Here is a 26,805-nt window from a genome sequence, read left to right as displayed (position 1 = left end):
CTTACAGATTCTTTGTTGATAGTTTTCACTTGGTAGCAACCCTTCTGCCTCCCCCTCTCCACCAGGATTAGATGGATCTTATTTCCAAAAGCTAAGAAAATAAGTGCTCATAAAGGAAACTGCCAATGTTGCAGCTGCCTCTCCAGTACTTGCTGAGCTTTTAAGTCCACTTCTGATGCAAGTTTGTGAATTTTATAGACATTTGTAACTCATTTATCTGCCACATTGCTGCGGGATCCATGAGCGGATATTGCCTTTCCTTGCACCTCACAGCAGGAGGCGGCGGGGTCCTGCTCTTGGCGCATGTGGTTGCTCCTGCTTGGTATTCACGGGCACATTCCTCTGGCTGATGATATATTATTATTGGGCTGGAAGAAAAATAACGCAACCAAGGTCTTATTATTTTCTCCTTTTATCTGTTTAGTCATATTAATGTGGGATCATCGTTACATAAATGAACAGGAGATGCAGTCAAGGACATGTTCATTTTTAAAGTCCTCCGATGCTCTTGTACTTCAGTCATTCATCTTCTGTCTTTAATTACAGCAAGTGATCTCAGAGGCACTTAAAAGATTAAATTACTCAATTATTTGAAAAACCCAAATGCAATAACTGTATCTTTTTGCTGATAAATACCAGCCATTGCTGGAAAAGGTTGCCCAAGGCAAAACATATTGGGAGGCTAAGGAGGCCATATTGTAACATTTTTACTTAACCCAGTGATACACTTTTAATTTTTTATCATTCGCAACCTTTATTTTTATTTGTATGAATAATAACCACAAACTTTTCCATTGCTGTCCTGGTGGCTTCAGCAGTGCAATGAATGTCACTGCCCAGCACTTTACAAGTGTCTTGGCATCTCCTTGGCTGTAGAGAGAAGGACATGAGGACAGCCATGGGTTAAAAAGGCTGGACATCAGCATGGCCAGGCAGTGAACCCCATCCAAGGTGGTGCTTGTGTGTGAGGGATGCTTCAGTGTTTGGGAAGTGGATGTAGTTAAAACACAGGTGGTGGCTCTCTCCATGATGAGGTGGGTAGGTTCCCTGTTGTCAAAGGTGAGCATCCATGCTGTGCTAGTGGGCAGGCTGGCTTGGGCTCCTCAGCCTTGTAGGAAAGAGGAAAGAGGGACAAAAACTGGCTCTGAAATGTTCTGGATGTCCCATTGCCACAGAGGGAGCTGTTGGTGTGCCCTGCAAGTGGGCATTGCTGCCAGTACTGCATCACTGCATCTGCAGCAGCAAAGTTTGTCCTTCCTGACCAGCTGCCCTATTGCTCACTGGGGATCCCAGCCACTGAACAATGGGAAGTTTTCCCTAAACAATTTTTTTTTTTTTTGGTCTCTTTTGCAAAGCAACAGATGGGGTTGAGCCCAGTTCAGTGAGCCTGGCTAAGGCACTTGTGTGATTCCTCCTCTCTGGGCTGTGAGAAATGGGAGGTGACTCTCCAGGGAAAGAGAAAGCCAGGCTAAAAACTTAAAATCCTGTACTTCCTCTTCATAGGTTCAATATCCTATGAACTATGTGTTCCTGTCCTGCTGGGCACCAGACAACACTAGGCAAAATACCAGAGTAGCCATGAACCCAGAGTGCTCTACACTTTGGCCATGGTGGGCTCCTTTCTCCTGCTGGTTGGCCAGCAGTGAGGCACAGGGATGGGTTTTTGGTGTTGATAAAAAGTTCCTGCTTTGGACTACCCCCATGGTAAATCTCTAAACTGAAAGAGTCTGGGTGCAGAAGAAGGACTCGCTGTTTTTTGTCAAGCCAGACCAGCTGTGGTACTTCATGTCCTACTGCCATGAAGAGCAAGCCTGGCATTAGCATGGAGCAGTGGGGTGGCCACGTGGGCTGGCAGACCCTGGGTGGGTCTGGGGTCAGGCTGCCCTCAGTCCCACACACGTGGTGGGGCACTGCTGGCCCACAGATGCTGCTGCTGAGAGGGTTACTGTCCTCTGCTCCACCACCTGTGGTTCCCACGTTTATTTAATTAAAAACAAAACAACAAAAAGAGTAAGTAATTTGATACACATCCTCTCAAGGATCGGCAAGGAGCAGGCCATTGGTCTGGGGAAGGACAGATGGCCCTGCAGCTAATTTGCTCCCATAAATTGCAAGCTGTTGCAAATCCTCACTTCAGTAAGTGCTGGCTCTGTGTTTGCAGCCATGTGTCTATCTTGGGGCTGCTATGAGCAGGAGATAGAGCAGAATATGTAGTTTTAAGCTGCATTTCCCTTATGTTATTTGCAGAATTGAGCATTTTGATTAAGAAATAAGCTGCAATCCTGTAGCTGGCTGCCAGCAGAGCTCCATGCAACTGCTCTTACAGCAGAACCAGGTATTCTCTTGTTGAAGCACCTGCACAGCCAGAAACTCATCCTGTCCCCTTGCAAACTGCTGCTAAGGACCTGCACATTGCAGTTGAAGTCTCTGCTCAAGGCACAGAACAGTTCACTGCCTCTCCATCTTGTGGGATTTGCATCCCTGGGAGAGGATCAAAAGCCTCAGCTTGTCATTGCAGTGGGACTGAGGCTTATGGTTATTTCAGTGCTCTGGCCTTCCTGAAGAGAAGCAGAAATGATCTCTCCTCACCCTGGAGTTTTGTCCTCATTGTGGGACACAGGATATTTTGTACTCAAGCTCTGGCATGCTGGCCATGCCTCACTCCCTTGTTGCAGCTGGAGCTGGGACCACTGACGACCTGGCCATGGTCACCCTGCCCTAAAGGCTGTGTCCTCCTGTGCATCCTGGGCTGGGTTAGCAGGTGCAGGCTGGAGCCCAGCCTGCAGGCAGGCATGTAGGGACTGAGTGAGACAGAGGGCATGCTGGGCTCAAGGTCTGGCAGTGGAAAATAACTACCTGTGGGAGGTCAGTATTAAGGTTTTGGGATAGAGATCCTTGTTTCAGAGTCGAAGGAGTGGAAGGAACTAAGTGTCCAGGTTATTTTTTCTGCAAGAGATGCTGACCATTATCAGAGGCAAGAGGCTCTGGTGTCTGGGACCTGCTGTGGGGTTAGGGAGGGTATCTCAAGCGTGTGAGACCTCCCCAACATCAGCCTATGTGGGACAGGCAAACAGATCTCTGCAGTGTTGTGACATTGTCGTTTACTCATTAACCCAGACCCACTGCTCTGGCCTGTGTTTGCCCTTGAGTTCCACACGTCCTTGTGTTTGCTGAGCAGTCTTGCACAATGAAGCAGGGCAGTCTGCAGTTGCACAGTGGGCTCTACTCTGGGGGACTTGTTGGCTTTCTACATTGTATTGCTGAGTGGCCCAGGATATTGAGGGTCCCAATTTGAAATGTACATTTTAGGAAAATCCAAACACCTTGTTATGAATCTGTGGTTTGATACCCTGTGTTCCTGGTCCTGTCACACCCTGATGTGTAACTGCATTGTAACAAGTCTGCCTGGCCTAGCACCCATCCAGATGAAGCCCATGTGCAGCTGTGGCTGACACACATTTGGCAAGGAGATGTGCTGTCATGATGTTCATCATGACATGATCATACTGAATTCCCATGGGATTGTGAGTGGGTCATGCTGCTTTCCGTCAGGCAAGGTCTGTGTTCACTCCCCTGCATTTTCACATCACGACTGAGCTGGAGCAGCAGTATGTGTTTTCATCCTCTCCTATCTGACTGGCAGGCTCCAGCAGTCTTCTGGATATTTATTCTGATATTTTCACCTCACAGTCATCTCAGGGTGCTCAGCCTGTGCTCTCGTCTAACAATTACTGGAGAGCAGTGCCTCTTAGGCCTGCCAAAATCCTCTGAGGGTGATACTGGTTCTGCAGTGTATATGCATCAAGCAGAGGGATTTCCCTGCTGGTGACTCCTGCAAGGTGTTGTAGAGAGGATGGGTGTCCAAGAATTCAACGCTCTAAAGTCTGTGCATACCAGGAGCTGAAATACCAGTGTTTTAGGGTTAACACAACCTCACTGTCTTGACATTGCTGCAGGTGGGTGTGAGGGAGAAATAAGAATGGGGAGTGCATGACATACAGTGTTTTTTTTTGCAAGAAAGGATGGACTTCCACAGCTGACCATCTCTGCCATGGCAGACAATTGGAAAAAATTGCTTTCTTTCAATCTAAATTTTAATACAAAGCTTTCTCTGAATGGTGGGACATAAAAGTTTATCCCCTCCTAGGTGGTCTCTCACAGCTGACTCTGTTTTCTGAGCCTCTGCTTCTTTTAGCAAGTCAAGAGAGAGTTGGAGGGACATAGGCACATGACCTGCTTACAGCTGCAACACAGTTAATTTTATTTTTAAAAGCTGGTACAGTGCTGTGCTTTGGATTCAGTATGGGAATAATGTTGGTAATGCAGTGATGTTTTGGTGGTTGTTGTTAAGCAGCTCTCACCCTAAGTCAAGGACTTCTCAGTTTCCCGTGCTCTGCCAGTGAGGAGCTGCACAAGAATCTGGGAGGGAGCATGGCCAGGAGAGCTGACCCAAACTGGCCAAAGGGATATTCCATACCATAGAACATCATGTCCAGTATATAAACTGGGGGAGTTGTCTGGGGGGACAGCTGCTGCTCAGGAATGGGCTGGGCATCAGTCAGTGGGTGGTGAGCAACTGTATTGTGCATCATTTGAGTTTCTTGGGTTTTATTCTTCTCTTTTTTATTCCCTCGTTGTTGTTAATAATAGCAATAATAACAATAATAACAATATTTATTAGTAACAACAACAATAATAATTTTGCTTTATTTCAATTATGAAACTATTCTTATCTCAATTCATAGGTTTTACCTTTTTCTGATTCTTTTCCCTATCCCTCCAGGTGGTGGAATAGAGAGTGGCACTTAATTGCCAGCTGGGGTTATACCACAACACCCATCCAAAGGAACATTTAATCCATCTGCAGAATGTGTAAGACAAAAACCAATCACTATCATGCCACTGCACCTTTTACTCTTTTTCAATGGCTTGATGGATTTGAGAAGGCTGATGTCCATGTGAACCCAGCACTCACCCTCCCAGCTCCAGTCACTCTGTGAACCTAGACCTAAATTATTGACAAGAATTTAGATGCAGAAACATGGCTGAATTTGGAAAACAATCTTTGCCTTGATTGTGAAGGTCATGTAAAAATAAGGATACTACAGGCTAAGTATAATGGACAACAATATAATTTTGAGCCTGCAGTCCTTACTGAAGTCCCACACCAGAACAGTTTAGTGTATAGCAGGTTGCAATAAAGAAATAAAGGGCTTAAATGCAGCATTTCTTGAGCCAATGGATGAAAAAAGAGCACAAAGAAACACAATTCTTTAGTGTATGCAAATTTATTCAACTCTGAAATTACTTATTTACAACTAATGACTGATACCAACAGATGAGGTAAAAATATGAGGTATTGATATGAGTATAACATTTAAAAATGCAATTATCATAATGTATCAATGTAACAATACAAAATACTGTGGTAACTGAATGGTAGACATGGCATAATGTGCATTTTGAAGAAATCTTATTTCAACAATAAATGGCTTGGAGATGCCAGAAGCTCATGACAGAGCTTCTGCAAGGGCAGGACAACAACCCTACCTTGCTAAGGGTGGCAGGTGGCACAGGGCCTCTTCTAGCTGAGCAATGACTTGTGAGACAGGATAAAACTGCCCAGGTTTTCCCTGCTTTTCCTTAAGACATTATTTATTGCCAGACACTGCCATTCCCAGGGCTAGAAATTCTGTGCCTGTTAATGCTGTGGCACTGTTATATTTATTTATGTAAACTAATGTAGCAGAAGTACTCTAATTGCTCATGTTTTGGAAAACAGCCGGCATGAAATCTGCTGCCATGGCCACAGGCATCTGGGAGGAGGTGGTGCTTCCTGGAATGGCATTCCCAGCTGGGGAGGCACTGTTTGCTCCTGGGAAGTCTGAGCCTGGGCAGTGGTGGTGCCCTGCAGCCAGCCTGTGACTGCCAGACCCCACTACGGCCATGTAAGGGCCCTGTGAGTGCTCCCCTGTCTGCAGACTTAAAGCTCGTGACAGCTGCACATTGCAACTATTGTTGGCCATGAACTCGAGGCAGGAGCTCACAGGCAGCCAACATCCCTGATCCTGGGTCTTGCACAAAAAAACATGAGTGACACAGCTCATGGGGAAAAGGACAGTGACTTTTTTGGGTCCTGCTCCTTCACAAGGAAATGCTGGAGCACAGTGGGTCACCTTGGGTTACCCTGTCCATCCTGAACTCCCACAGGTCTGCTTCCTCAGCTCACAGGGCTGTCCCCTGCCGGCACAGCCCCCACGTGTGTGCAGGATGGCACGTGGGGTCATGCTCTAGCAGCTGTCAGCAAACACAGTCCCACACCTGGGGAATGTTCAGAGCTTTGGCCTTGGAGAGACTTCCTCATTCACTGAGTCAGGGCACAAAGCTGTAGCTTTACATAGGAAATGCATCCTGCTTAATCGACCTCATACTAATCTTTCTGGATTTTGTTGGAAGGACTGAGCTGAAACATTGGCTGTGAGTGACTCCGCTGGTTTATGCAGCAATAAATAAAGTCTAAGTGAACAAATGTGATTAATGAAGAACAGTATTAACAGGCTTGTACATTCTTACTGAGTCATAGATGTAATAACATTTTGGTCGTAGGTTAGTTAAAAACAAAATAGAGCCCTGCCTCAAAGGCAATGTCGACAAATTATTATTATTATTACTTTTAAAGCATTCTTCCATTAGCAAAATAATAGGTCCCTGAAAATGAAATTATATAATAGGCTTAAATGGCTCCTACTCCTCATAGTCCTAATCCTGCTCCCACCAATGCCTAGAGAGGTGGGATCATGCAGATCAGTGCAATATAAGATGAAAATGCTTGCTGTTACTATAAAAGCAATCTTTCCAAGAATAGCATTTATTTAGTCTTTTAAATCTCCAGGATGTGTTGAAAATTTTAAAAAAGCATAGTTATTTGTATAGTAAGAGTATTAAAAGGCATGGTGTTCATCTGCACGTCTTTGTGTCCACTGGATGTGGAAAACCTGCTTTGGACTAGCCATCTCTACGGGGAAAGGAAAGAACACAGAAACACTCAGAACCTAGACAAAATGCTTACAAAAAAGAATTAATTTACAGCTTAATAAGTTACCAGTCTGGGTTCAGCCATCTCAGGACACACAGCATTACCTCGGGCTGTCTGAGGATGAGCAGTTACCTGGAGCACTGCACACAGTGAGGTTCTCTACTGACAGACACCAGTCATTAAGGCAACAGGTAAGTGTTCAACACCTTCTACTAAAAGTCACAGTTCTGCAGCTGAACATAAATGGCCTCCACAGCGTCTGTCTCAGATGCATCTCCATGTATTTTATTTGGTGAGACTGAGTCCTTCCTCATTATTTTTAAATGCACTGTAACCTCCTTCTTCCTTAGTTCCTGTAATTCTTCCTACATCTATTTCTAGGTACCTTCTCATAGCACACACAAACACAAAACATATTTGAGAACAGGTGTTTGTTATCACACGAATTATGCCTGGTAGCCCTGTGATAACCGCACACACAGCTTATGTAGGAGTGACACACTAAGAAACAAGTGACAGATCCACTTAAGGTCCAACTGATGCAAGTGATTTGCACTGAGTTATATACAAAATAATTAATTTATACATATACATATATATAGATAGAATATAGATAAATATATACATACTGTACATTATTTATTTACAATTAAAATATGCTTCTTAGAAGCCTTTAAATACCAGAGTTATGTAACATACAAGCAATGGCAATAATCTGTTTTTAAAGTAATAAAAGCTCTCTGAAGAAATGTTTAGTTCAATAATCAAAATTAATACAGAGTGGATGGGGGGAGGGGGGAAGGTGAATTCTCCAGAATAAAAGAACTTTCCTATAAAATTCCTTTTTCAGCTTTGTATAGACCCAGGGCTGGTCAGATTTCTGCAGTTTAAATAAGACCTTTGCTTTCAGTATTCCTGTTCCCTGCCAGACCCTGATTTACGCTCACATGCTCCCAGGAACACTTCCTCAGATTTTTGTTTCTGGTCCCTCAGCAATCAGAGGTTGAAATGAGTTTCTGATCCTGGCAACTTCTGCTGCACACAGATGTCCAAAACCTTTGTTGTACCACTCTGGGGAATGTCCTCTAAAGAAATGAAAAGAGAATTATTGAGAAACTCAAGTACTCAAGAAACATGCCCCACAGAAACGTGCTTGCCATGCTGCTTGCTCCGCACTGCCCACAGTGGTGGTGGAGATTCAGATACTTGTCTTTTTAAGTGTACTCTGAAGTGCTCCCTTGCAGTAATCAAATAAGCAGATTCTATTTCTGAGCTCATGTCCTAACATTGGTAGGCACTGAGCGGAGAGAAAACACTGCAGGAAAACTCCAAAGCAGCAAAGCTACCCAAACCATGCCCTCTGTTCCCAACATCTCCCCTCCCTGAGCTTGAGGGTTTTGTCCTGCTGAGTGGGCATTAGGTGGTGCAGGTGGGACACTTACTTTAGGTCAATCCTGCAGATGTGGGTCAGCCTGGCTTTTCCTGAGCCACAGGGCTCTATCAGGTACTGGGAGTCCATTACGATGGCTCGCACAGCTCCCATGAGAGGAGCCTCTTCGTGCTCCACGGAGATGGCAACCAGCATGCACATCCCCTTGGGCAAATCCGTCCTCCATGTCCTGCAGGAACGGATGCAAGACAGAATCACATCAGTGATGAAACTTTTGGGCACATGAGTAAGAATCAGAATTAAAGTTACAGTTTGCTGTCTGCCTGTCCTTGTTGCCTGCAAAGCCAGTGCACTGTCCTAGGAGTCCCTGGCGGAGTTTTGTGCTCCCCAGCTGGTAGTCTGAGCGTGGTGTGGAATGGCAACCCATCTGTGTGGCTCCAGGTGGAGAAGTTTTGCTTCTCCATAGGAGTGTTTTGTAACTATTAGCATTCCAGAGCCTTTTTCAGTAAGATAAAAGGTTTGGAAAGGAGAAAGACCGAGGGTAAGCCATCTAGCAAAAGCTGAAACTGGGCACTGCACCCATGCAGGCTTACAGAACAAGAAGTGCAGTTTAGTGCAGTTTAGAATAGCAGAAATCCTCCCTGGTACCCAGAATATGTTTCAAGGGTTTCTAAATGAAAAAAAAAAAAAAAAAAATGTACTTTCATTCATTTTCTCTCCCAAGTTTCTGGTCTCTCTTACATGGAGAAGTTTTCCACCAAGTTCAAGATACCTAGACTTTAATACTTAACATTTTTTTGTTGTTCTGTAAGCATTCTTTATATACCCTTGTGTCTCACATCTTTCTCATCTGCACTGAATCTCAGAGGATAGGTCTGTCCTCTTTCCTATGCTGTGGGAAGAAATGAGAAATTCCCACTGTGCTGTGCAACATGCATCATCTTGCTGTGGATTGTCTGAGCCAGGGATTATGCTTCCTTGGGAAGTATCATATTTTAGCAGGTAAGCTGCTTTCAAGGACTGTTCAAGTTTGGACTTCAGCAGATAATTTTAACATTATGCATTTTTCTTACATGAAACTGAGCTGTTATTCAAGACACTGCAGGAAGATACTGACCAGAAGGTTTTACTGTGCCTGGGCATTAATAAAATTGATGAGCTATCTTGGCAGATGAAACACTTGGGAGAAGGAAACCACAGCTGAGATCCAGTAAGAGAAATGCTGAACCTCCTGCAAGCGCTCACACAGTTTTTAGAAGTTCCCACAGCATTTTGGTAACTACCCAGCACTACCTGGGCCATTTGGGAAGTGGAAAGTTCTCTATCCCAGAGATTTCAGAAGACTTATGTCTCCTGTTCCCAGTCATATGGATTTAGGCCAGTTTCAGTAGTTCTTAAAATGCCTTACAGTAGTAAAATCAGGCATGGCACCTACCTCACCAAAATGCTGTCATACTTAATGAACATTAAGCACTTGTGGATTCTTTAATAAAAGTGATGCCTGTGCAGGGCAGCTGAGGGCTGTGTCGTATCCGAGGCATATGAAACATTTCCCCTCTCCTCTTACCACCAGAGTCTTCTCTAGGGAGCCTAATCCCCTTGTTATGACTGTCACATTGAAAAAAAAAGGGAACAACTAAGTTGATCCTTTCACAGCCCAAAGTTTGACTGAGAAGGAGAAAATTGCCATCTGTTAAAATATATTTATTCAGGTCCCCAGAGGTGTATTATAATTTCACTGTTCACTTCCCACCAATCATAAGGTATCAAATTGACTGTGGTATTGCTGGCTAACCTTGCTCTAGACTTAATAATATCAATCAAAAGAGATAAACAACAGAATCTGACAGATCTGCCTGATGGCTGTTTTCAGCCCTTAAGAACCCACCAGGATTCATTTTTATGATATGTATTTCAGTCCTTGGGGGTCATTCTGCCTGGGTTAGTGAAAAGAATGAGAACTCGATAGCAGGATTTTCCTTTAACTGATGTGACTGCACAGCAGGTCCTTAAAGAACACAAACCACCACGAAACCTAATAGTGAACTAAGTGGCAAATGAGAGGACCAAATTACGGTCATCAAAACCTCCCCGCCGCTCACAGACGATCTTCTCGGTGCCATGCAGAGGGCCAAATTTATCACTGGTTCAAGCTAATGACATTATATAAAAAGATTATTTATAAAACAATGATAGATACATAATTATATAAAATATATAACATATATTTGATTATAAAATAGTTAATTTAGCCCAGTATACCATGGGAAGGCAAAGGAAACAGAGTAATGGGAGCATTGGTTACAGAAAGCATTTTTTAAATCTTCCCCTAAGAGTTCCAATAATTCTTCCCTTATACCAACAATATCTGCATGTTGTCATCCTTTAAGAGACTGCTAAGGTTCATAAAAGGGATGTACTTTCATAATTATATTTTATTTGGGTCATCTTTTTCCTTCAATCTTCATTCCCTTTAATACAATTCTGACTCCCTGGACTACTTCCTTTGTCAAAACTGCTTTGTATTTCTCTGGCACATCATTTCAATCAAAGAAAGCAGGGACCAAAAATGGGAATGCTCAGAATCATCCTGAAATAAATAACTGTAGGACTGACCCTGTAAGTGAAATATGTCAGCAGCTCCACAGTAGCTCCTAGCAAGCAAAAGCCAGGATTTCAAAGGCAGAAGGTGCATAAGAGGGGCTTTTTTTGACTGTTCTGTGTGGGCAGATAGACAATGGCACAACTGGGATTGAATGTGGAATATTGATACACAACTATACATTTATTTGAGAGAAGTCATCCCTTGGAAGAGAGAATACAAATCTACTGCCTCTTCCAGTTAATTTCCACACTAGGATTTTTATGGATCAGCATTTCTTCATTTACAAAGGTATGAACTGAAAATTTAAGATAATAACTTATATAGACACTGTATAACAGCCTTAGCTTAAAAGCACCACTTTCTTCTCTTCTAAACATTTGGCTCTTAAACATCAAACATTCCCCAGAGAACAGCAAAAGCAGCGTAAAAAACAATTGGGTTCTATTTGCACTGTTTTGACAACAAACAAAGCTAAGAGAGAAGAGCAGCTATTATCAGACATCTGTTCTGAGGAAGAAATGATATTTATGGCCTCAGGAGTATGTGCTACTCAAATTACATCAGAGAAAAGGTCAGCATGCTCTAGGTGTATGACTAATTCAGTTTGAGAAATCAACACTGCTGCCCAGAAGTAGTGTTCCTGGAGAGCAATTACACAGATGTGAATGCTGAGTCCAGATCTTCCTTTCTGCACTGCAGGAGGCAAAGGTACCAGAGAACTGCCCTGAGCTTACCTGAGAACGACAAAGTCTCGGACGGGGTGAGGAGCCATGCTGTTCAACACATACTGGTAAACTTCTGTCTGCTTGTCCAGGCTCTCCACCACCTTCCACTGCAAGAAGTCCTCGTCCCAGAGGTGGCGTTCTCTCAGCACTCGGTTCAGGACAACTGATGGGGGAGCTTCAACTTCAACTGAGGCTTTCCAAAGCCTTAGTGGGTTCCCATCTCCAACCTGGAGTGACCAAGAACACAAACCCTGATAACTTATATGCCTATGTTCAGCAGATGATAACTGAGGACTAAATCTCAATGTGTGTGTCTGACTTCAGATTAAGAGCATTCACATTTCCCATTACTATTATTGCTATTGCAGCTGCTCTACTGGTCCTGGATGGAAATCTGAAATGATTCATTTTTCTGTTCTCACAACACAATATATCTGGACTAGCTCCCATAGTGCCAGTGAGGTTCTGCATTACTTCTGGTGTGACAGACACTTTTCCAAGTCCAAACATCCTAAGTGTAATGACAAATATGTGTCTGCAGAAGTAAACAGAGATGAGAGACTGAAACCCTGGACTGAAATAAAGCAACTACCTTAGGCAATCTTTTACACTACCTGGGACTGAGGGTCCATTAACTCTCCTGCTTAATTCTGGGGGAGCAGAACATACATTGATTCAGTTATATGTCAGGAGCACAGATGTTTGCTCCTCAAAATAGCTGCAAGAGAGTTATTGGGAAACACCTTTCAAAGAGCACAGACTGATTGCTAACTCCTCCTTGCTCAGAGATCCTGTTTCTTGAAGTACCTCCTCAGTTTACAGTAAGGGGAGTGAAAGTGCTGGGCTATGCTCAAGGTGAATATCCTAGATTGCACACATACAGCTTTTCTGTATGGTTCTAGGGGTCCTGTTTCAGGTAGTAAATAAGTTAACTGTAATCACTGGATCTTGCAAGCCCTGCTTTTCTAACCCTCCCCTACCCTACCATTCCCATATACAAATGTGAGAACTTCAGAAGCCTCCAGTACCTCCCAAACATCCAGGATTATTTCCCCAGAAACTCACCTCCCACACCTCCCACCTTAAATTATTTCATGTTGTTGTAATTCTTTCTCCCCAAAGCTTTCAGTTCCCCACTTCCCCTGCCCTGGAGCCCCGGACTCCCAATCCCCTCTGTAGTCTCACAGGTCTTTGTCCACTGGCTGTACAGGCCTCTGTTCCCTCTCTCCCTTCTCCCACATCCTGCTCCCACCTGGCCCTGCTGGTCTGTCCCAACCTCCCACAGTAGCTCCCTGGAGAGATCACTCACAGAAGCTGGCTACAAACCACAGTAACTGCAATTTCTTTGCCCTGACAGAAGGGATGCACTTTCCCATGCTGGGGTAATGCTGCCTCCTGCCCCTTTACCATCCAGATCTCACATTCCTCCCAGATCTCACATTCCTTCTCCTGCCTAATTAGTGTCACCCACCCCTAATCCATCCCCTCCTCTTGCTAGCTGCTGCTGCTGGTTTGGAGACCTAGGCTTTGCTGTTGCATTTCCAGCACCCCTGAACTCCACTCTCTGCAGGGACCCTGCAGCACCCTCTGCCTCACTGCAGTGGTCTGGCTTTCCCTGAAGAAGTGATGGAGCCTAGAACAAATTCAAAAATTTTAATAAAAGCTGCAGTATCAAAAATCCACATGAAAAAAAGGACAAAAGGATCAGGGATAAAACTGGCCTGCTAAAAAAAACCTTAAAAAAAGCCTGAAGAAGTTTTTAAATTACCTGTGTTCTAGCTGTGTTCTCCAAACTGCTAGCAAACATCAAGAACTGGTCAGAAACTTTTCATGTCCCCCAGTCAAAGATGGTATTGCCCAGGTAATGTTCTCTGTTGTTTAACATCTCAGCTCACTCTCTGGTTGTGCTGTTTGCTGTATCTTGATCTATTTTGGAGACCCCAGCTTGCTTTGTGTGCCTTTTTCTGGAATCTCATACTTGAATCACTATTATGTCACATTTTTAACTGCTTTTAGTAATCTTTTTAGAAAATAATAAATAAAAAAATAGTGCCTTGCCAGAAAGAAGGGTATGAGTTTTGCCATGCAACATACCAGGGTGCCCCATAGCTGAGACGCATTTTGCTTTGATTTCTTTACTACTTCTTTCATGTCTCCTCAAATTACCTTTTTGTAGGCGAGTTCTGTGTTCTCTACACTGGAACATGTGACCCATCCTTTGAATTTCTCTTTTGCCTCTTTCTGGAGATTCTGCATGAGAGTTTCCAGGTACGTCTGATAGTTCCCTCCTTCCTCATCCACTTGTTTCCCAAGCTCGTCCAGAGTAGGAGAATGCACTTCTGCATCAACATAGGAGTTTCGGGATTGGGTGATCATCTCGTGTGGGACCTGTGCCACAGAAGGGAGGGAAAACAGGGAAAAAAAATCTCCTGCTGAGAACTTTTCCTTAAGACAATGTGTTTCTAGGTTGATGGACCATTCAGCATCCAATTGCATGAACCTGTGATCTGTAAAATGCACAGCAATTTCTGTCTTTATGCAAAATGAAACATCAAAGTAGTCTAATGAAACAGCCCATGGCTCAGTACAACACTACTCATGCAGAACCATGTTAGACTGATCAAATGGATGTCAATACACCACTGTTACTCTTTTAGCCCTGAGAAATATTGCCTTGTGCTGGTGGGGAAAGAAGATATGAGCATTTGCTCTCTGCCAGCTGCAGGAATGACTGCAGCTCTCTACATGATTTTTAGTTTATTGCACGACACACAGAAATAAAGTGTATAAGCAATTATTTTTAAGATTAATAAGTTTTAATTGAGGCCTTAAAAGCATTGTAATAAAATTTTACACTAACAGATTTTGATTTGAATTAGACTAAAATTTCCTAATCCAGTGGTTTGGGTTGAAAACTGTCACAGAATAATTACCCTGCATCTTTTGAATACTTAAAAGGAACCGCCATAAAGAAATGAGATAAATAAACTTTGGATGAAGCAAGTTTACAAATAAGTGAGGCACCAATCTTTGAGCTAACACAAGACAGAAAATATAAGCATAAACATAAATACTTCAAAGGGAGCTGCATTATGTGGCCATGAATAATGCTGTTTGAGTCTCTCACTCACCTCAAAAAGTTTGTTGCATTCCATTATCATGTGAGCAAGTCCCTGAGTAGCTGCCAGGTTTTCACTGAGGTCCTTCTGATCTGGCTTCCCTGTTGCATATTTTTTCTGTATTACTCTGTAATTGAATTCAGTATCTCAGGTAAAGAGCTGAATATTTTTTAAATGAAAGCAAAAAGCAGCAGGATACTCCCAGCATCAGAGAGGAAACCCCCCTACCTTTTTTAGTTTCTATTTATCACCATGACTATTCAAACTCCCAGGCCTTTTTTAAAGGAAAAATGTTTACCTAAAATATTGTTCAGCCAAAGGTAAAAGCAGGAAAGGTTATGCATATCCTGCATGATGTGTTGTACATTTTGAAACGGATTTTTAAGAGACATGATATAAAGTGGTTTACATTGCTACTGCTTAGAGCCCTTGCTCAGATGCGGGTTATACATGTACTTGACCAAAAATCTCAGTGTATTCTGAACCAGATGGGAGGGAAAAAAGTCAAGAGGGACCACTAATGTTTAGCTGGGCTATGCCCTGTTTAGTCTACGCTCACCACATTACAATTTTAATGTGGCCTGAATTAAACCCTGCTTCCCGAATGGCAGAATGTAGACAGTAAACTGAAAGTGAAAAAAACACACATTGAAAATCTACATATCAAAATCCTTTAAAACATGGTTAATCTTTGACTTCAACCAGAGCAAAATCAACCCATTTTCCTTTACAGAAGTCAACATTACTCATATAAAACTCACTAGTGCCCCATTGAAAATTCCACATGGAAAGCAGGCACCGCATATTCACAACACAACCAGAAATGCCTGCTGGGCTTGTGAAAACAAGTGTGCTTCTGGCTCTGCAGCAGGGGTTTTCCCCTCTTACTCAAGCCATGCCCTGTTTAATGTGTGCTGGAAAGCAGATGGTTTGGAAAATATTGTCCTGCATACCACTGGTAGCATTATTCCGTATTCAGGATGTGACTATTTATAATGCTGACAAGAAACATACCTTGGTGAGCTTTCTTTCTTCACTATATTGAGATGGAAGAGGGAAGGGGCCAGACAAACAGCGATGTTCATGGGGGTCATCTGATTTTCCTCCACGGAGGTGACGTCGCTGAGGAAGCAGAGCAGGGTCTGCAGAACCTCCCTGTTCTCGTCAGCCATGAGCATGATGGCCGCCTGCACCGCCTGCAGCCGCTGCTCCTTGGGGACATCTGGGAAAGAGCAAGTCACGTTCGGGGGGTCAGAGGTGAGATCAGACAAGGAGCCAGAAAGACAAAGTTACCACAGACATTCACAGTCCTCTCAAGTGTTCAAAATCCGTGCAGGTGTGGTGCTTAGGGACGTGTTCCAGTGGCGGACCTGGCAATGTTAGGTTAATGGTTGACTCAGAGGTCTTTCCCGACCTCAGTGATGGCTTTGTGAGGAAGCAGATGACAGGAGACCAAGGGGAAAAGATCAGCTGGCTTCTGGAGAGCTGGGTTTTGCTCCTGCACAAAGCACAGCTTCCCTCACCAGTGTTTGGCATTTCTCTGTTTGAAGGGCTGCTCCCAAGAAAGACTTCATCTGAAGTTTATGAAGGGAGAATAGTACTCAGTACTCATAGCTTTAAATGGTATTTTTCAGGTTTTCTTTATCCCCTGGCAAGACAGAAGTTTAAAAGTCTTAAGGAAGCTTTTGGGAGCACTTAAATTTGTGTCCTAAACTGTAGAAGAGTTGAATGAAAGAAGTAATGGATATGCTTAAATAGCACCTCAGACAGATTAATTTCTAAAACTACCCTAAGTTTTCTCAGTTTGGACTTTGAGTCTTCCTCTGGGTATTACATACTCGCTATAATCGAATGGAAGAAGAACAAAAGCAGATTTACAGTAGAGGGAACAGCCAGCTTTTAAGATTTGACTGCTAGCCTTGTACAAGCACTTTATTTTAAAAGCTTTCAGACACGAATGGCAAAACGAACACAGCTCAATACTTCTAAAGTTTCTGAAAGCAGCAAGGCCAGATTTTTCTGAGATGACAGAGGAGCCTTTGCTAAACCCATGCAATGTGTTTTTTCTTCCCACAACACCTCCTGGTAATCCCTCCCTCCCCTTTACTGTTGCTCTGATGGGTCTGGTACATGAAACAGAAGATCAGCCAGTGCTTTAAGTCAAAGGTAAGCATTAAACACCTGGGAGTTTTAGGAAAATGGAGAAAGTTTCATCAATGCTATGCTATATAGACTACTACATTAATCATCTCATCCCAAATCCTACATGTTACAGCAATTCAAGCCATTCTGGGTATATGGAAAAGGTCTTGGATATATGAAAAATATCTTCAGTGAGTCCCAGAAAATCAGAAATCCCCTGCCAATACACCAAGAGAGGAAAAATCCTCTCTAACTTCACATTAGCAATTTGTTAAACAGAACAAAGGACAAGATAAAGGTCTCTGCTACAGATTAGTTAAATTGCAGATGTTATGAAATACATCTGGTATCCCAGAAATTTTCAACATTTTTCTTTCTGTGAAAGGAGTTTTGTCAGTACTGTCTGAAACAGAAAAATATTTTTGTTGTTGGTGACATGGAAAAAAAAGCCTGCTACTAATTCTTAATCCAAACAATATTTTCCAGTGTCTACAGAGCCCATCTGTTCCTACCTTGGTTTGAAGAGACTCATCCTCAAGTCTTTCTGAAATCTTTTAACTCCTGGTGCATTTTGAGAACATCTTTCCTAGCTCATTCTTTTCCCTTCTGACCAGTGTAAAGAGAAGTTCTTCAGACTTCCCACTGCAGCACCACGCAGACATTACAGAGCCAACCCATGCCTCTCTTTACATTTTTTGTTGGCTGGTATCAATGTTTCCCTGTTCAACCTCATGTCTTGGAAAAGGGGAGCCCTTCTGGCTACAGACCTGCTTATGCTGATGCCACTGGGATCTGCCAGGTCTCTCTTCCCTTAGTAAGGGGGTAATTTACTTGCAGTGTCTTTCGTGCAAAGATGTGACATCTCCAATTTTCACCATGCAATAGTTTAAAGGTGATTTGTTTCCAAGGACATGTAGAACATGTCCTTGTAGTGGATAATCTTCTCCTTGGCCACCTCCCCATGGAAATGTTTGTGACTACCATTTTATTAGCAGCCAGAATTCCTGTTGCTTTTCTGAACAAGCTTATTAATGCATGTGCAGGCAGACAACTTGTGAGCAGGAAAGAAGAAGGGGAAAATGATGGTCCAGGGCTAGGCACCAACTCCTGCAGTTAACTTATGTCCCAAGACATCATGTACAGCCAAACCCACTGAATTTATTTGCAGTGCTGTCTCTCACATGCAGAATCTCAGCGTTCTCTACCAGCTACAGACACTGTGATGGTAAATTCATCAGTGCTGTGACTGTGCACCACAGACAGACTTTTACAGTAAAGGGAAGCAACGGAAGTATCTGAGATTCTTAAACACTGGGATTATACAGTGTTTTAAAATGGCTTTCTATTGTTTTGGCAGCTGAAATGTCTGTAAGTGAAAAGACTAGACACACTTCTCTTTAGTGCTTCCAATTATTTGGCTTAGGCTGGTTGCATCTGCCAGAGTGCTGGCTGACTGGCCCTCATAATGGACACTGTCAGGAAAAAAGCTCTAATTCCTCTGGCTGTTCAATGTTTTCCTCACTGTTTGTTTTCCCCTCAGTCTGGAGAAGAAATACACAGTCATTTCCTGATTCACAGGGACTTTCATTATTCTGATGCATCTGAGTCTCAGATTTTTCTGAAGATTGCTTATGCTGGAAAGAAAAGAAGAAATCCCCTTGTTTCTTTCTTTGTTGATGAGTTCTTTATATAGGGCTTATGATCTACATGAAGGCAGCTTGTTTTTAGCATGTACATTTTATTGACTATAATGAAAAAACAAATAATCCAAAGTCATAGCAAAGAAGGGGATTACAGAGGGGACACTCTCATGGTCAAGTACCACTTCTCCATGCCCACAAAACTCACTTCTGTTGGGATATAAGTGCATTAAATGGGCCCACAGTTTAAAGAACTCCGACAAAAATATGAGTCTTCATGCTTTTTATGTCCAGCAGCCTGTTCTTCTGTCTTCTTACTGATTGTGAGGCTGATATGAACATTGTCTTTCCATTTTGCATTGAATTTCCATTGAAATTTGACACTGAAATGTTTAGTTGGTTCTAAAGACCTCTTAGTGAAAGATTTTGAGGCCAGAGTGGTCTTTTGTATCTCAAAGGCCAGCAGAAAGAAACCTATGCAGTGTTAGCATGCCAAAATTATTTACAGTGTATTACTATATATAACAATATAACTACAATATATAACAATTTCTAATAGTTTATAATGAAATATCAACTTACACTGATAGATGTGCAGAAAAGTCTCTCCTAGTTTACTTGTGAGGAGAGGTTCTGGCAAGTCCCTGAAGAATTGCTTGACCATGTCAGCCACATCATATGCTGACTGGTCTTCATAGCTGACGTTTTCTGGGGAGCTCTCGTTCATCTGGCGCAGGGCCTGGATTCGGGATTTCACTCCAGATTTCCGAAACAGACCCACCTAAAAACACACAGTATTGAGTTGGGTAAAAGGGAAAATAGCACTTGAGGAATATATATGTGTTATATACATTTATACATGGGGACTTGGATAATTGCCAAAGCTTGGGTTGCTTATTTCACTCTAGGCAAGTAGGAGGAAAATGTGCAAATGCAATTGATGGTCTCACAAGTCTCACAAGCAAGCACAGGCAGGACTGCAGGGGTTAATAATGCTGCTGCTCTCTGTCTCTTCCTAGACAGAGAGAGGGTTCAGAGAGCCTTGTGGTTTCTCAGATGCCTGAGAAGTTTAAGCAAGATGCTGTGCTGATATAAATCAGCCTGGCTTGCTTGGCTTGGGTGACTGTCTGTTGATTTACTCCAGCTGAGAATCTGGCCCTTCATGTTTATTTGGGTATATGTTTTGAAGACTAACAAGAAAATATTATGCTTAGCTAAGTAATAAATGCTGTGGCAAAAGATTAGTAATGCCTGGTAGAGCTTTAAAATCAAGATGAAATATATTTTTTCCCTTTCATGCTCTCTGCTTCCAAGAGTTCTCCCAAATCCCACTGAAAAGTCCAGTTCAAAAGTGAGGGCCACAGAGGGATTACTTGTGCAGTGTCACTGAGATGCATTTTTATCCTGTTTGCTTTCTGTTTTGAAAGGAAGTGGTAATTCTTCAAATGATGCCTTCAAGGCAGGGTTGCCTTTCTTGTCCTTCTCAGCCTGCGGAATTCCCCCTAGGGTGAATTCCTGGGCCTCAAGCACATTACTTATTCCCAGGTGAGTTTACAGTGCTTCATTTGGGAAGTGTTAACACTGTCTCCCTTCAGTTTTGCAGGGAAAAAGCTGAAATGTTGAGAAAGACCTATGGGAAAGGCACATTTCCAGTTGGGAGTTATACACTCTTCTTCCTCTGTGACTGCTGTCTCGATGCTGATCCGTGCAGCTTCCTGCATGGCACAGTCCATCAACTAACAGTAAAGACAAGAGAATAATGCCTTCTGGCCTTCTCCCCCTTACTTCCAAGTTAGAAGCAGCACAGAGTTCACAGAGGACACTCCTCTCTCTAGAACACCTCCCATGCTCACCTGGAGAGTATCTAGGACTTTGGTTAACTCGCCCATTAATGACACTAATTACACAGATCACAGCTCTGTGAGGGGGTATAGTTATTTAATTACTTATATGGAGATGAACCTCTGCACCAGACTGGCTGTGAGGCAGCTCTTCTACATCTTCTCATTGACAAATTTAGTGTCACTTGAGAGCTAAATTTATGTACAGGAAGTAGAGAACTGGAGTGTGCCCTGTGTTCTGTATTTATGATCCCAAGTGAAGCTCTGCTCTTCTTCCTGACAAGAGCATACAAGAAAGAGCATCCAGCTCTTTTCATCTGGTTTTCCCTTTCCCTTTCTCTTCTCCTTTTTAAATGCCTTTTCCTCTTAGAAATGTGTGCTGAAGACGAAGAAGACAGCCCTGCTAATTCTGTCCAAAAAATAAAGTTTTGGCTTGCGGTAGATAAATGTCAGAGCAGAGGCTCAGTTTTCTCCTTTTGAAGGAAAGTGTCCTTGCTGGTATAAACAACCATTAAAAACTTCCAGCTAAGTCCGGTTTGAGAGGTCAGATGTCAAATTTCACCCATGCAATCTCCTGCTGCACATCATTCTACTACTCTTGATTCTGTTTAAAGACATTTATCCAAACTCCTATTTCCTATTTTTTTTTAATTAATGGAAAAAATAATAATTAATCAAAAGAGGTCCTCACTCAATAGAAAAACATATTTTAGGCTGTGTTATGCATTATTACAGACTTGTCCTGTAAATAAGAAGGAACTAAAAATCCAGAGGTTAGTCTGCCCTAATCTCTTCACTATCCTTATGCTGCATGGGTCATCTTCCCTACAAGCAGCCATATGATGCATGACAGGAATAAAGATGCAGTTGGAAAAAGCAAAGAAGTTTCTATTTCACAAAGCGAAAGTGAATTACATGTTCTCTTCAAGTAACTGTGGGGCTCCTCATGCCAGCTTAGGGATTTCAGTGGCAGAAGCCAGACCTTGCAATGGTTTAGAGCAACCTCAACTTGACCAAGTGTGTGCAGTAGAAACTCTGACACCTGTTCTGAACTCTAGCCCACCTTCTGCAGCACACTGAAGAGACACACAAGCAATATGCTGGGGGAGACAGGAGCCTGCCCAGGTCTCTGTGCAGGCATTAGGAGACTTTGAATTAAATTGGAACAAAGAGAGTAACTGTAAAGCAAAGAAGCTGAACTGCCTGGAGTGTTTCTGCCTAGAAAGGTTTTTGGTGAAAAGATATTTTAAAGGATCCCAATTTGTACTTCTCCTCCTTCTTTTCTTTATTCAGTGTTTTCCCAATTTCACTCCAAGAAGAAACCAAAGGTGAATTGAAATGGCCCTTCACAGAGCTGTGATGCTTCACAGCCTGTAAACACAAATGGAGCAGATAGCTGAGACTTCCAACACCTTATAACTGCCTGAAATTTCTCAAGAGCATTTTCTTTCTCTTTTATACTCCTTTTTACATTCTCCCCAGTTAGTCCTCTCTCTTCTCTGTCTTTCTATTGCGCTTCTTCTTAGCTGCTGACAAGCCCATCCCTATCCTTACAAGCCTATCCCTTATCCTGTTCCTCTTACTTGGGCATCTCCTCTTCCAATCTCATCACTAATTTCAGGCTTGCTGTATCACTTTTCTTCCTTCACTGGCTTTCCCAGCTCAGTACACAAACCCAGATGAGCACTGTGGCAACCGGGCATGTTAGCTCCTGAATATACCACTTCTACTTGTCTCTATGCAGCTCTCATTTCATCCTCTCTTAATAAATTTATGACAAGCTGTTCAATCTGCCCTCAGTTCCCACACTATATATGGCAGGCAGAACTCATCTCACCTCCCTTTTGACACTGTGGAGTTTTATGTCAAGGTCTGACCACTACAGGATCCCTTTACAGAGAGAACTGATAGGAAGGACCTGTGTCTTTCCCACTGTCTGCAAAAGAAAATGGTTGTGATTCACTGGAACGCCTTTAATTTTCAGATTTCAGTTTTGGGGAAGATGACTGTCGCTCGACGAAAAACCTGAACAGCACCCAGAATGGTTGAAAGTGTGAAAGAAAAATGTGAAGATCCAGAACAGACTAATTCCACCCTTTTCACGTGCTCAGAGCTAGGAAAGCAGCAAAGTCTGCAGAGCAAAGTGCTGGTTGCTCCTTTTGAACTTACAACTATCTAAAGGCAGTTATGAAACAGTTCACATGACATGAGGTCAATAACAGCAGAGGACTGAACATAAACAGCCGGGGGGTTTCTCCCAATCCTATGTTCATAAAAATACACATCCTCATCCTTAGGGGAAGAACAGTAAAAATATGATTAGTATGTCCCTCTGTAGCTAAAGGGAATAAAAAAAATCTGAAATACTTTGAGCATGAGGGTGTCCCAGCTGGCTTGTTGTAGCTAAGAACACTATAAAAGGCAACGTACCATAATGGCTTTGGCATTGAACCCCTGCTGACCTAACTATCTGGATATATCTGACTCTGTCAACAGAATACTTGGAATATTTTGCTGAGTTTGCTCTCTATTCTTGGACTTTTCTGTCTTTGCAAAGTAAATAAAACCTTTTGTACCATATCTTATGAAATGGTGAATGCAGTTAACCCTCAATGGGAACAGTCAAGCATATGCAAGCAGTATAGATACATGTAGAAGCAGGGAGTCCTGATCTCTTCCCAGGTTTCATTCAATGTAGATGAAGATCTCAAAATGTTCTCTGAAGTAGACTGTGGTACACAAATTACAGCTATTGACTGTTACAGCTACAAAAATTCAACAGATTGGCTGAATACAAACCTCAAAATGGAAAACTTTTAGTATTGGCACTATCAAATCACCAGAAGAGACTGAGGCCCAACATGAAATATAAAGATCTCCAAATAATCCTGTCACAGTACCAAAATGCTCACTGTTGCTTGCATAAAATGGCTTTTCAGAAAAAACCCAACAAGTCCATGGAGTAAAGTTCCTACCTGGTCTAGACAGTTGCTCCGTAGGTAGCGCAGGGCTTGTTGTATGCTCTGGGGAAGAGGCTGCCCCGTTCTCTGGACATGAACTATCAGGGGCACACCAAAGACATTCTTGTCCTTGTAGTCAGGGACTTTCATCCTTTTCATGAACTTTGGCACAGACCTGAAAATTAACATGAACAGGCTCCATGAAACAATCAGGGTATTCACACACTTTCTGAGTACCACTACTGACAAAAATTGGTAACTGAGGCTTTTTAATAAAGATGGTGAAATAATGTTTAATGCACAATACAGAGATGCTTTAAAATTTGCATAATGGATTAATTTCTTAATGTCTGTAAGTGGATGGCCTCTAAGGTATAGCACAACAATCGGTTCTAACAAGAACCTTTTACTATGCAGGTGTCATCCAGCTGAAGCCAACAAGGTTTAAAGCATCTTTTAGGAACTCACAGGAATGGCAGAGCAAACCTGAGTGGAGAGGGCATCTGAGGAAAAAGGAGGTTCAGTCCTCTAACATGCTGAATGATCTTTGTACTACCAGTTACATGATTTAGTATTTCTAGTGAATAAAGCTTTACAATACAAAATGATGGTGGGAAATCCCTATGTGTCAGATTCCTCCCTTGTGTTATATAATTTATTCCAGTTGAGTAACTTAAGTGAAGCTGGTGAGCTTGCTTTCTTCAAAAAATCGTGATGAAAACAAGAACCAACTGGATTCCCTTTTTGGGAGTCATGACTGCCATGGAATTAAAATAAAAAGGATGAATATGACCTGAATGTGACTAAGAGTTTTGTCATCTGTGTGGGAAGAAGTAAAAACTCATTTTAAATTACCTACTGAAGAAGTACAGTGCGTAACTCCACAGCTATTTAAAGTCCCTCTCTTAAAAATCCTTAGAGACTGATTATAAAAGCTGAAGAAATATCTCTCAGGATGAAAACCTTGTACAAACAGCAGGACCTAGAATTTGCTGTATTCTAGTCTGCTTATTTGAAGTTGGGTAAGGTGAGATTCATGTCAGCTAGCCACAGGGAGTGCACCAAAGGAAAGCAGTGAAACAGGGGGGTTAATCTTGCTGAATTTTAGTTCTCTTACAGAGATTTAGAAAGAGTCAGCAGTCTGGACTACTTCCATACCCACCCTAGAGAGAGACACCTCTGGAGGGTGACCCAAACCCTTGGCATTTGATATAATGGGCTGCTTTAGGGTTGCCTGTCTTTTTCCTCTGACAACAAAGAGCCAACCTGACTTTCTCAGGTTAGATTTATAACACATTACTCTTTTAACTTTTCTTAATGACCAGTGTCAGTGAGGTCAATCTCACATGTTTCTATTGAATCTATTTTTCCATTTCTAAAGGTAAACTTGCCTTACATAGCTCACAGATGAATTTAGTGGGATTTTGGGGAGGTGCTTTGAGGATGGAAATCACAATACAAATATCAAGTATCTGAACTGTATCTGGATTGGGTGCCAAAGTGTATTAGGGAAAGATTCTGTCATCCTTTTGATTATTTCTCAGATACTTTATTAACTCTTATCCATGCCTATTTCCGTTTCTGGTGTACCTCAATCTGTGGGACCCACCACAGACTGGGGTTTGTGTACCATGAAACATGCAGGTTTCTGTAGCCAGTTGCTACAGAAGGAACCACACTGTGATCATTCACATCCATGTGCACTTCCCTTCACTCCCTGAGTGACCTGTCACAGCTGCTAGGGCTGCAAGCTCCCTCTAAGACAGGTCCAGGCCTAGGCTAAAGCCTGCATCTTTGATTTCTAGAGAAAAGTCCCATAACTATTCTAACCCTTCTTTTAAAGCACAAACAAAGCAAAATCAAACACATGAAGCAGCACATGTTCCTTTTTGAATCACCAAACGAATTCTGGGTAGGATTTATTGTAAACTTTCCTGACTTTTTAGTCACTCTCTCCTACTCCTGTTTATTTTTCTGGAACTGTAGCTTTGTTTGAAAGGCCAGCGTTGTGTCTCTGTTAGAGCACAGGAATGAAGTCAGATCTCCAGGCTCTATTTCTGACTTTGCCAATGAGCCACTAGGCAACAATGGATTAAAAGGGCCAGTTTCAAATCTTACACTTGAAGTCAAAGGTTCTTTCCAACTGCATTTATGTACTAACAGAGCAAAATTTGGAGAAACTATTTTCTTTTAAAAAGTCTCCTTCCAGTTACCAGCGGTACTCACCAGGTCCAGCCATGCTTGTTGGACATGGAGTACTTTTCCATGATGGCAGTGAGACGAAGCAGAGAGAATTTTTGCAGTAGATTCAGCTGGGCTGCTGACTGATTGCTGATGTGAAGCGATGCAATGGAGCGGCTCAGGCGATGGGAGATTTGGAAACTATGCCATCGTAATTGCCTTTAGCAAAAGAAATGATAGGAAAATCAGGGAACTGCTTTAGTTGGGCAGAAAAGATGGTGAGATACTGTGAAATAGGGCTGGGCAATATCTAAAACATAGAAAGACACACACGTGATGGCTTGTGGTGTATAACTGAAATGAAATGTACCTTGGAGACAAATAAAACAATTTTGGAAATCTCTTTAATTTTGGAAATGTCCAAGCTTTGTCTTTTTAACATTAGATTCACAAGTGGGTCCTGTCCATATGCTTGGGGGAAGCAGTGCTGCCTGCTGTGGTCTTTAGCCCACACACTTCCAACAGGATGTGGGAGATTTAGACTCAAATGTTCTTTGCCTGACTCAGAACTGGTATTTGATGCCTAGTCCCTCACCTCCCTGGGGACTGACCTGACCACTGAGGTATTTGGAGATGAGGTTCTCCAAATATCTCTCTGTGAGATGTGAAACCACCACACTCTGTTATTAAATGCTGAAGGATTTTTTTGAAAAAGGATTAAATCCTGTGTCTCCTTAGCTAGAGCTATAACCACCAAGCTATTGAACCACTCACATCTTTTTACTCCAATGCTCTTTCTCTATATACTGGAATCATTAAGGAAAAACTCCCTTATTTTATTTTCTTGTTTCACTAACTATAAGTTCTGGCTCAAATCCTAAAAACCTTGGCACTGCTCATTTACTCAATAGTTCCCTCCAGTTCACTTTCACTTTTGTGGTGGTGGTGAGCAAGCACAGGCAGCAGCAAACCATGGCATGGCAGAGGCCTCCGTGAGGTTGTGACGAGACTGACAGCAGATCAGAAAATACCAGTATTGTCAGAAATACCAGTATCAGAAAATTCTAGGTATGTTCTCCCTGCTTTTGCACTTACAAAGCCACCCTACATGAAACAGTTTAGACCTACACCAGCTTTTTCCCAGGAGCTTTTAACAGAAGCTCATC

At 42.5% G+C, this 26,805-nt stretch overlaps 1 protein-coding gene across 9 annotated transcripts in view; it reads right to left on the bottom strand.

The window, feature by feature from the left end:
• Positions 1-5,269: 5,269 nt before the first annotated feature.
• STARD13 (StAR related lipid transfer domain containing 13) overlaps positions 5,270-26,805 on the bottom strand; it is a 285,632-nt gene continuing 264,096 nt past the window's right edge. For all 9 annotated transcript variants that reach the window (XM_015623486.3, XM_015623492.3, XM_015623509.3 and 6 more), the window contains 9 exons: positions 25,685-25,858; positions 23,474-23,633; positions 19,240-19,438; positions 15,890-16,097; positions 14,888-15,002; positions 13,923-14,144; positions 11,766-11,983; positions 8,479-8,655; positions 5,270-8,121 (listed from right to left, as the gene is read on the bottom strand). In XM_015623486.3, the coding sequence (XP_015478972.1) occupies positions 8,004-8,121; positions 8,479-8,655; positions 11,766-11,983; positions 13,923-14,144; positions 14,888-15,002; positions 15,890-16,097; positions 19,240-19,438; positions 23,474-23,633; positions 25,685-25,858 (1,591 nt within the window). In that variant the 3' untranslated portion in view covers positions 5,270-8,003. The remainder of the gene's footprint in view (positions 8,122-8,478; positions 8,656-11,765; positions 11,984-13,922; positions 14,145-14,887; positions 15,003-15,889; positions 16,098-19,239; positions 19,439-23,473; positions 23,634-25,684; positions 25,859-26,805) is intronic.

This window comes from Parus major, chromosome 1 (assembly GCF_001522545.3).
Source record: "Parus major isolate Abel chromosome 1, Parus_major1.1, whole genome shotgun sequence".
NCBI classification, from domain to species: Eukaryota; Metazoa; Chordata; class Aves; order Passeriformes; family Paridae; genus Parus; species Parus major.
Note: the sequence above shows the minus strand (reverse complement) of the source record. Positions and strands in the feature narration are given on the sequence as shown.